Genomic DNA, 11,497 nt, shown 5'->3' with positions numbered 1-11,497 from the left:
TCGCTATTGAGCAACGACAATAGTCGACTAACTGTCGTATTTATCTATGCCAGCGTAGAGGTAGCTACGCCGACAGTTATTCGGTGTCGCCGTTGCTGGCTACGACGACAGTTATTATGTGTCGTTGTTGCTGGCAACACCGACAGTTATTAAATGTCGCCATTGCTGGCTACATCAACAGTTATTAGGTGTCGCCGTTGCTGGTAACACCAAAAGGTTATTATGTGTCATCGTAGCTTGCAAAAAAATTATTTATTTTTATTTTAATTTATGATTTAAATGAAACATTTATATACAAATCTAAAAAATTATAGATTAAAAGAAAAAAAACTTATACAAAGTATTTACAAATCTAATAAAACAAATTTTGGACAAATATAACACTACTACTTGACTCAAAAATCATATAGCCTTGTTTATAAACATAATCGTCTTGACCTTAAAAAATATATAACTAGATTTACAAAGTAAATAATTAACCACTCAAAAAAGAATCATTTACTCTAATAAAAATTACAAATAAAATAAAACACCAAATTCGTTTTCAAACAACATATCTTTCTCCTTCTTGTCCTTGTGCTCACCCTCGTCACCAATAGTCTTTCCAAAGTAAAAATTGACTGCCATGAATTTCTTTATAAAATCACCCCTGAAACATGAAAAATCACATTATAATATACCAAACATGGAAAATTATAACTAGATTATTATTGTAGTGTAAATAAATAAATTTACTCACAATTGTTACACAACTCTCTTGCTACCAATGTCTTAGTCGAAGTCATAAGTTTACTCTCTTGTTATTTTAATATTTTTCCACACTCAATAGTTTCAATGAACTAATTTTATCTCTCTAATACTTTATTTCATTTAAGATATATTAAAAATAATTAAAAAAAATCAACATATACCAAAACATTATAGGACCCAAGTCTCCAATGCTTACAAAGACATCCACATCAAAAGCATAAAATCAGTTTGGAATTGAAAAGTAAAACAAACAAATTTATCCACTATTTTTACATTTACACAATAGACTAATCAAAAATTTTAATTAAAGCATAATATGTACAAATCCATTTTTATTAGTTTGTGGCTTGTTTGTTTTAAGTTTATTTCTTTTGACGGTAGCTTTCACTCAAGGCATGGGCACACAAAAATGAAAGAACAAAGAGGAGGTACTAACCAACAACTATAATTAAAGAGATGAAATGGTAACTAATAAGTGAAGCTTTGTCTATTTTGGTTCACAACTTGGCAACTATTCAATGAAGCATTGTCTATTTTGCTTGTCCTGTTAAAATGCCAAATACCATTTGAAAAAACTACAAAACATCACTCCATTCTTCATCTAAACAGATACAACGCAATATTATTCCAAATTGCATGCAAAGGTACAATATTTGCATGCGGAAAAAATATGGTTAAAGAAAAATCAGACTTAAAAAAAAAAAATCAGATAATCATTGAACGTTGGCTTGTGAAAACTCGGGGAAGTAATTCAAAAGAGGATTGTGAATACCAGCAACAATTGTGATTCAAACACATAAAACACTTAAATTCAAAAACTAGTTAATATATTCTTTTTAATTTATTCTTTAAACTTATGTGTCTACCCTCAATATCAAACCCAAAAGCCCAGACACAAGTTCACAATCATGACCAACAGTACAAACTAAGCCGAAGATGGAAAAATACTATAATGTGATAAAGAATAATGAGAGAGAAGTATGTAGATCATTTATCAAGCACTTTCAGAATATGTTAAACAAACTCTGAATCATTGATAAGAAATGACATAAATCCCCAAACTAACTAACTAAAAATTAGATTGTAGACATAAAAAATGACAAATTAAGATTAAATAACAATAAGCAACATTACTATATATAATCCAACCAAACTTGTAATCCAGAAATACAATGAATATCCTAAGCCAAAATAAAAACAGTGATGAAGAGAATACAAACCAGAAATCAGAGCATGCTAAAAACAAAAATATTTACAAGTATGTTAGAAACACACTCCAATTGGGTTTAAAAACAGAATCAAACACATAAATATCTCATGCTTAAAAAACCAGATTGCAAATATCATTTATGCTTCATAAAAACACTTGAGATTAATGCAAAACTTTGGAAATAGAGAAACAAAGAAATAAATAGATTCAGTGCTCAACTATTAAAAAAAATCATCCTTAGTCAATTTCATCACCTATAATAAATCAAAACTTCTATACCTTATAATTAATTTAGAATCTGAACCAATCCTACCCAATAAACAAAATTAATTCATATAACACAATTGGAAATGGTGGGAAATGCGGCACCTACAAAAAATATCAAACAAGAAAAGATCTAATTGGTATCGATACGCTATTTAAATTGATCACAGTAGTCTCATTTTGTATTAAAATAAATGAAAAAAAATCAAGGGAAAGAAATGGCAGAAAAACAAATAAGACTCAACAATATTTTTCTTTGTTGGAAATACAAGATCGAACAGAAATATATACCATGTTTTTGAGGAAACATTGATTCATTATCAAGTTGAATCATGTCTGTACATGTGGTTAATAGTCATCATAGGACAATTCTCTTCTGTAAAGAACTTTGTGAGGATGCCATATTGCAAATTCAGCTGATTGAAGAAATCTACAATTGGAATTCAAAAAATTGCTATCAAAAATATATTTGACAACAAAAAGTGCAGATGTAATAATAATAGATGGTAAAGCTTACAGATAGTACTGACCGAATAATGGTGGGAGAGATATGTTGTTGATAGCAAGACACTATTTAGGTCTTCCTGACTGAGGAGTTTTACTGCTTCCCAAAGATGGAACCCAAAGTGGCACCAACGTGCTTTCTGAGCTAAGCTCCTTGCATCAAAATAAAACCACGATAATAATATAGCAAGTGGACTAGAGTAGGAGATACTCCTAATAGAAGTACAAATTCCAAACTATTCAATCATAATCGAAATAAGAAAAGAAGAGGGAAAAAATCAATAACTAAAACTGTGAGTCTTAATCAGTCACGCAGTAGCAGATTTTGAATTTCAAAAGAAACTAAAAACCTAAACATAAACATATACATCAGATTCCATCATCCAAGAGATAATTGAAAACCATAAGTTGTAAAGGAACTAACCTTACTACCAGAGGGAGCACTCTTTACTACACCAAAATGTTTCGCTGTAATTTCTTTATATATAGGGTCCTTATATATATAATCATCAGAATAACACCCTGTCAATATAATTGTCTCCACAAGCTTTGATTCAGATCCATGGAGGGTCATAAATAACATAATGATCATAGAAGTTGCAATAATCTCACGAGTAGAAGAATCAAACGACTACATAATGAAGTTAAATTTAGAGGAAAAAAAACAAGAGCTTAAATTGTTTTTATCTAGAATTTTATCGAACACGCTCTGCCCATTTTGGTTTTCTTTCTAACATTTCATCAAACAATTTTAGGGTCAATTTCTGCAATTGCATATGGTTTTCTTAAGATTCCAACAATACATTAAAACAAAAAAGAGACCTATAAACAATTCCATAGTGAAACTTTAACTAACAAATGGATTCATGATGACTCATAGTTTACCAAGCCACATAAGAAAAAATTCAGGATAACCATAAATTCAACATAGGATCACACAAACCTTATCCCTGACTTTTCTCAAGAAATTCCCTCTAAAGAACCATCAGCATCCACAACTTTGACTTTGGACCTATCCTACAAATATTAACAGTTATTCAGGGTGGATTGAAGGGAGAAAAATAAGAAAATTGAAAAAGAATCCATCTAACCATACCATTACTTCACCATTTTTGAGTTCTGATTCTAAGTCAACACTTGGATCTATCTGTAGCTAAGCAAGTAAGGAGAGAAAAATATTCAAAATAAGGGCAAAATAAGTAAAGATCTGTAGCCAAAATTTAGATTAACATATTCAAACTTAACCAAAAATATCATATTTGCATATTCAAAATCAATCAAATAAACGATAATAAAAATCTAAAAATTATTAAAATAAAATCCAATCATCACACACAAATATTTATATATATATATATATATGAAATTGATTGAAGAGACATACCTCATAGATTTGAAAACTTGGAAAATTGTATTTTTAAAAAGTGTGTTTTTAAATAAAATCTGAATTTGTAGTTTGAAAATATGTTTTTGAAAATGTGATTGATTTAGTATCTGAAAACTGTTTTTGGGTTTCAAAAAACTGAATATGTGATTGGTATGAAATTTAAAAATAAAATAAAATGATAGATTTTAGGATACAATAATTTAGAATCAGAGAAAATGTGATTTTCTTGTTTTTGATTTTATAACACAAAATTAGAATAAAATTGGATTTGGATACTCTACCAGTAACACCCTCAGAGTGTGAAATTTTTGGCATATATATAAAAAATTATAATTAAACATATAATTATATAATTTTTGTCCCGATAACTATACATTTTAATTGTTGGTATTGCTCCAATACCTTTTTATATAAAAAAATTATTTAAATATATATAGATATTAATAAAAAATATTATAACTAATAAATTTATATATTAATTTTTTTACAATATTTTCCAATCAATAAAACAATTTTTTTTAACTAATACAAATTTTATAAATGTGTTAAAGAATAATATAGTTAATAATATAATTAATTGTATAAATATGTTAAAGAATAATAAATTTAAATTTTGATATAAACATTATTATAAATACAAAAGTTAATAATATGATAAATTTAGAAACAAAAAAAATCTAGTTTTAATTTTTTTTATTAAATACATAATTTTTATAAATATATATATTTACATAATTTAATTTATTTTTTAAATTATACTATTCATTAGTGTTTTTACAATATTTTTCCAATTGATAAAATTACTCTTTTTTAACTAATATAAATTTTATAAATGTGTTAAAGAATAATAAATTTAAATTTTGATATAAAAATTATTATAAATACAAAAGTAAATAATATGAAAAATTTAGAAACGAAAAAATATAATTTTAAAAGTTTTTAATAAATACATAATTTTTATAAATATATATGTTTACATAATTTAGTTTATTTTTAAAATTATACTATTCATTAATTTTTTTACAATATTTTTCCAATTAATAAAACAACTCTTTTTTAACTAATACAAATTTTATAAATATGTTAAAGAATAATATAGTTAATTTTATAAATATGTTAAAGAATAATAAATTTCAATTTTGATATAAAAATTATTATAAATACAAAAGTTAATAATTTAATATGAAAAATTTAGAAACAAAAAAATCTAGTTTTCAAAGTTTTTAATAAATACATAATTTTTATAAATATATATTTACATAATTTAATTTATTTTTAAAATTATACTATTCATTAATTATAATTTTTTATTTGAATTTTGATGATATTTTATGACTGTCGGCATTGGACCTTTATTAACTGTCGGCGTTGGAGCCAGTAGCAACAATGTTTAACTGTCGACATTGGTCTTGAATTAACTATCGGCGTTGGGGTCAATAGTGACACATTTTAACTGTCAGCATTGGTCTCGAATTAACTATCGTCGTTGGGGTCAATAGCGACAGTCAAAAACAACGGTAACAGTTATTAGCTATCGACATTGGTCTCTATGCCTACATTTTTTAACTGTCGATGTAGAGTCCCTTTAAGAATTTGGGTGTGGGAAAAATCCAATTTTATAGCAGTGATAGTTAAGATGATTCAATATTATACATATATATCATGCATGCGTGGTCACTCTTTTATTATGGTACTAATATTTTATCTATTTTACTTCTTCTTTATCATGTCTTCTCATTATTTCACTTTCCAAGATGAGAGAAAAGAAAAAACAAATCAGAGATAAAGAACTTTCTAGCTGAAAATGGTTTCTCTAAAGCCTCATCCATCTCATTCGCATCATTTTGGTTCTCCCATCCTCTTCTCATCGGCTGGGGTCTTAGTCTCCTAATCCACATGAAATAATGATTTTCATTTTGAGAAATTTAACTGTTTTCTATAATTTAATTACAAAAATCACTTACAAATTTTATTTATAAAAATACATTGTCATGCCATCAAAATTTACTTAAAAAGAAATCTTATTTTCTGTTTTTTGAGTTTAAAAAAAATAACATTTTGGTTATTTAAAATGTTAATAAGTTATCAATTAGTTAATTTTTTAAATAAAAAATTTATTTTTATAGCATATTATTTTATATACATTTTGGTTACCTCAAATATTTATTTTTTGAAACTTTTTTATCTTAAGACAATGATTAATCATTTTGAAGTTATATCTTGGTGTTTTATTACTTAAGATACTGTTACATTGCCGATTAGTTGTTTTTTATAAACTAATGAGTTACAATAAAATATAACAAATTACTATATAACTTCTTATTAAAAGTTACTTTTAGTATAATATACAGAAATTTGTTTGTATATTCTATTTAAAAGTTACCAAACAATATCCTAAATAATCTATTTTAAAAAAGCTTCTTGGAATATTTTTAAATAAATTTAAGTTGTTTAGAATACAATACATTATTGTTTAAATGTAAAATAAGAATACAAATTTTTGTATATTAAATTTTGATCAAGTTTAGAATCTAGTTACGTTTCGGTCAACACAAAAAGAAACTAAAAGATTATTTTTTATTCTGGTCATCTTCTCCGGCGACGGTCAAAAAACATATGCTTCCCACATATCAAAATGATCACCTTGAAGAATAGGTCACGATAATACCACTTTTGAGCCTAACATATGTGTGACCCAAAAAGATTTTTGAAATTAAAGATAAGAGAGAATGTAACAAAATAATAATAAAAAAATAGTATAGTGGAGAGAGAGAGGCCTCAATCCGTGAAAAAAAAAACAAAAAGTTAAAAAAGGCCATATAAAAAGCGGTGAAAAAAGTAACTAATTTGTAATTTATTAGTATTTTAAGTAACTAAAAAGTTATTTTTTAATCTTAGAAAAAAAATGAGATTTTGATAAAGTTTCAAATTAAGGTACATTACTTTTAGAATCTGGTATTTTTTGATGTGTAACAAGGTATTTTTGTAAATAAAATTTTGTATGTCATTTTTGTTATTATTATAGATCATATTAAGATAATTGTAAGGATCTCTTTCATTTTTAGCTGCTTTTCATTTTAGCAATAGATTACGTGGATAATATTAGATAATAAATAAATAATAAAACAGTTTTTGGGCTTCAAAATCTAATTTCCAAATGAATTTTCCTTTTCCTTTTCTCTTTTAAAAAGAAAATACCAAACAGAGTTAATATATAAGGAAATACATAACTTTAAAAATTAAATCATGAATTTAAATTTACAAAATTAACATGTTTTCTAAACCAAGGAAAGTTCCTCTCTTCTCTCTTCTATTTAAAAAAAATAAAAAATAAAAAGCATTTGTTAAGAGCCTTGAAACTATGGCTCAAACATGGACACAACATAACTTCAGAATGGAGATAAAACTAAAAGTAACCCCACATAGAGATTAGGGTAACTATAACAACTCCAATGTGTATAACACCATTATTGGTCTGAGCAAGAGCCTTAGACTTGTCCCCTTCCGCCACATTCGGGCTGAGAGATTCTTCGGAAGGAAGGGAAGACGAAGATGAAGATAAATTAGCGCTTTTGGAAGGCTTCGCTGGTGTCGGCGTAGGTGCCAGCTGCTTCGTCTTCGGTTTGGGAGCGAAAATCCCCAGTGGAAGCAACACCTTGTCGACCTTGTAAATAGCAAGCTGATTATCCTCATAAACAGTACCAGAAATCGTGGTGTTAACAATTCCAGTAGATATGTTAACAATGCTCCCTTCGACAATTACGTTTAGAGGGTAGTCATTGGTATTGCTAGCTTGTGTCCGTACAGGGTTGCTGAGAGTCTGAAAGTTTTGGAGCGAAACTACGGAGGGAAGAATGTGGTATTGGACTAGCTGGACTTTGTCTTCCGTGGAGAGGGTGTTGAGTGTACCAGGTTTGAGTGCTGCAAAGGCGCCATTTGTTGGAGCGAAAATGGTCAAGGTGTTGGATACATTGAGCTGATTTTCGATCTGGATGCTTACAGAGGTACTCTTAAGCAGGCGGATGAAGACACTGAAGATACCGGCTTTTTCAAGGATTTTGGTAACGTCTGTAGGGGTGAAAAGGGCTTTGTGGGGTGGCGCTTGGACGAGTGGTACTTGAGAGGGTGGCTCGACCGCTGACACTGGCAGTGCTGTTGGCGCTTTAGTTGGGGTTAAGGTCTGAGCTTTTGCTGGGACTTCAGCTACGTGTTTTGATGGAGCTTGGGCTGGAGAGTGAGCCAGTGTTGCTCCATCGCAGTCGTAGAAGCAGAGGAGTAGGAATGAGAAGTAGATCAGAGCTTGTTTCATCAGCATCATGTTTTCGACTACTGTACGTAATAAGATTGGTATATATATATATATTTATATTTATATTTATAGAAGTTGGTTAATTAAGAATGTGGTTTTATTTTTGATGACTTGATAGTTGGGTTCATATATAGAGGGCAAAGAGGCAGGAAAAGAAATTGTAGTAAATAGATTGAGAATAATTAATGAAATTAGTTAAAAATGTAATCTGTCTTTGTTTCGCTTGGTAGCTGTTGTAAGATGAGTTAGCTAGCTGGTTGGTTGGTTAATTAGGAAGCAGGGAGCTATTCTAAAAGGATCCAGTTTAGATCAGGTGATGGTGTGATAAAAACGACGTCTAAAAGATTTGCAACTAAATATATATTAGTTGGAAATGTAAAATGTCAAATTCGGCAATGACAACTCCAATGTATATTTAATGATTATTATGCTTTGATGTCATATTAAAATTATTTGAAACTAAAAATTATAAAATTTTATTATATTTAATAAATACAACAATTGTTTAACTAAGATTGAAATAAATAAAATTCTTCTCCCGTAAATAAAATTAGTTTTAGAGAGTAATTTAAAATGTTATTGAAGTATTTTTACTTTAGTTTGTGCATATTTAGGTGCTTGTTTTTTTTTTATTTTAGGTTGTAATGGTCAAGTAAATATGAAGTTAAATGAGAAAAAACTTGTAAAATACAATGAATATGATGGATTTAGTGTTGAGTGTGGAGTTCCAAGATATAATGAGTAGAAAATATTCAGTTGAAGATGCTCAACACACATTGTTTATGCTTGATAATACAAGCTGAATTTGGACCATTATTCCTTAATTTTCTGAAAAATCGCTTTGAAAAAGAAGTTGTAAATTTTTTTCTTAGCATTCCAAAACATTTTGAACTGTCGAATTCTAATTATATTGAGAAAGTTATTGTTAAAATACTATCACTAGTCGTTGCAAAGTTTTATTAAGTGCTAAAGTTCTCAACCATTGCCCTCGCACCAAAACAGTAGTGCCACCGCACTCAACATCGAGAGAGGAAAAAAAATCATATTTTTGAAGGGTATTTTTGGTATTTCATCACTCAAAAGTTGGGGCACTATAAATACATCTTATTATAACTTTTTGACAGTTTTGAAGAGTCCTAATCTCAGAAAAACTTTGGAGGCCATTGAGGAGAGCGAAATTGGATCTACATCTAGTTTTTCTTTCTTCTTTTATTTTCATGTGTTTTCTTAGTAATTTTATGGATATTATTACTATGAACATGAACTAATTTTCTTTTATAATGTTTTAATGTAGTCTCTTGAAACTCTTTGAGTAGTTAAATCAAATTTATGATTTCTTCCTTAACTCCCAATTTGTGCGGTTCTGACACACCAAGAAACTCCAAAATCTTCATTTTAATTCCATAAACCTCAAATTAAACATTGGTAACACATGGAGGTTGGTGGAATTTGAATTCAAAGAGTATTACAAACTCTATAAATAGGAGTCTAATGCTCACTTGTAAAACACAATTTTCTATCGACAAAGCACTTGTCCAGAAAATACACCATAGAGGCTTGATAATTCTAGAGAGCTATTTCTTTGTGAGATCCCTTAGTGCTTATAGAATAGGAGGAAATAAACTTTTGGACAAATTTTTTAAACCTTGTTCAAGTTGATGATCTCCACTACTCTACACTTTGGTTGTGTGAGAGTTTGTGTTCATTCTTTTGTTCTTCTTGTTCTTATTTTACTTGTATTATTATTGCTTTGAGTTTGTAATGTTCTTCCTCTACAACCTTTATATTTACTTGTACTTTTATTTAATCAATCTTATTGTCCATTTGTATTTTCTTGCTTAGAGTTGTAATTAATCTTGGTTTCTATATTTTTCATTGAATATAATATATTCTCTTACATTCAAAAGCTTAAGTCTTTCCTTTTCAATGGAAGGAGAAACAATAGAGATCTTGTGAGGATCCAACTTTGAAAGTGGTAATATGATGTAATGTTCTTTTTTGATTTTTCTTAGAAGATCTAATGGCTTTCATACAGTGATAGAAAAAAGAATAACTTTTTTACAAATGAGGTATATTGTTTTCTATTCTCCTTTGCTTTTGCAAATACAGTGGTTAGATTAGAAGATAATTAAACATCTTGATTTTTTGCTATATGTGTTTAATTAAGATATTGTGTAAATAATCTCTAGTGGATTATTGGGTTATGTGCTAGCATGTATATAATTGTCTTATTTTGTTATAATAGAAAATTATTAGAATGGCAATTTTATGAGCTTTATATGACATGTATAAATACATTAATTTTGTGAATCAATAGAAACATGAAGTCATATGTGTTGACAATTATGTGAAATTATATTAAAATATAATCATGCAAGTATTTGTGAGATATTAATAAAAGAATTATTTGAGATTTTAATTTTCTTATTTAAGAGATGAGCATCTCATTTTATGAGATAAGAAAATATGTACCTATGGAGGTTACATCTTTTAGTGGTTGTGTCTTGCTATTGCATGAAAAAATGGATCAAGGTGGATTCAAAAATTATAGAATGATATATTGACCCATAAGACTTGGAGTCTAAAGTGTGGTCAAATGAAAAATATTTGAGAATTATTTAGTGACAATAATTCTTAAATATTAAATATCTCAATGAGGAGACATTACAAAATTGGAGAAGCAATTTCCTTTATAGCGCACGTCATATTTCTAGTTCGAAATATTTCGAGCATACTACAAAGTACTTGCTTTTATATTTTTTTATCTATACAAATACTGTCGTGCTTAAGCTCGAGCTTCCATCTATTCATACATAGTTCATTCGATTGCACTTTTTTGACGTCGTTATTATCAAGGTCAAATGTTACTTTTACCATGTATTTTTGTTAGAAAATACTTATTGGCATGTAACCTCGTTAGTCTAGTTATTTTTTGCTTAACTATAGTAACTTTTCCTCATCCTCAAGTATGGTCTCGAGGTTGCAAGATCGAAACTTGTTTGCAAAAAAATTCTAGCTCAGTCTCGACTCATGAATTTCGTTGGTTTATCTAGAACTCCAACATTTAATCATG

The 11,497-nt window shown here is 28.3% G+C and overlaps 1 protein-coding gene and 1 long non-coding RNA gene across 6 annotated transcripts; both read right to left on the bottom strand.

The window, feature by feature from the left end:
* Positions 1 to 353: 353 nt before the first annotated feature.
* On the bottom strand, positions 354 to 3,987 carry LOC133788549 (uncharacterized). 5 transcript variants are annotated; one of them, XR_009873275.1, is made up of 6 exons: positions 3,825 to 3,987; positions 3,672 to 3,745; positions 3,153 to 3,250; positions 2,755 to 2,881; positions 2,516 to 2,654; positions 354 to 649 (listed from the first exon to the last, which is right to left on the bottom strand). It is a non-coding gene; the product is annotated as an uncharacterized LOC133788549 (long non-coding RNA). The 5 variants fall into 5 exon arrangements; XR_009873274.1 differs by having other exon boundaries at positions 3,153 to 3,221; positions 3,825 to 3,986; XR_009873276.1 differs by having other exon boundaries at positions 3,672 to 3,740; positions 3,825 to 3,986.
* Positions 3,988 to 7,269: 3,282 nt separating this feature from the next.
* Positions 7,270 to 10,427, bottom strand: LOC133788548 (fasciclin-like arabinogalactan protein 12). The gene has a single exon (XM_062226072.1). The coding sequence runs from the start codon at positions 8,431 to 8,433 to the stop codon at positions 7,522 to 7,524; it is 912 nt and encodes a 303-aa protein (XP_062082056.1). The 5' UTR covers positions 8,434 to 10,427; the 3' UTR covers positions 7,270 to 7,521.
* Between the last annotated feature and the right edge of the window lie 1,070 nt (positions 10,428 to 11,497).

Source organism: Humulus lupulus, chromosome 7 (genome assembly GCF_963169125.1).
Source record: "Humulus lupulus chromosome 7, drHumLupu1.1, whole genome shotgun sequence".
Taxonomy (NCBI): Eukaryota; Viridiplantae; Streptophyta; class Magnoliopsida; order Rosales; family Cannabaceae; genus Humulus; species Humulus lupulus.
This window is presented reverse-complemented; position numbering and strand designations above follow the sequence as displayed.

Bases quoted from the DNA above. Each gene is read 5' to 3' on its own strand.
- LOC133788548 (XM_062226072.1), bottom strand. From the start codon at position 8,433: ATGATGCTGATGAAACAAGCTCTGATCTACTTCTCATTCCTACTCCTC.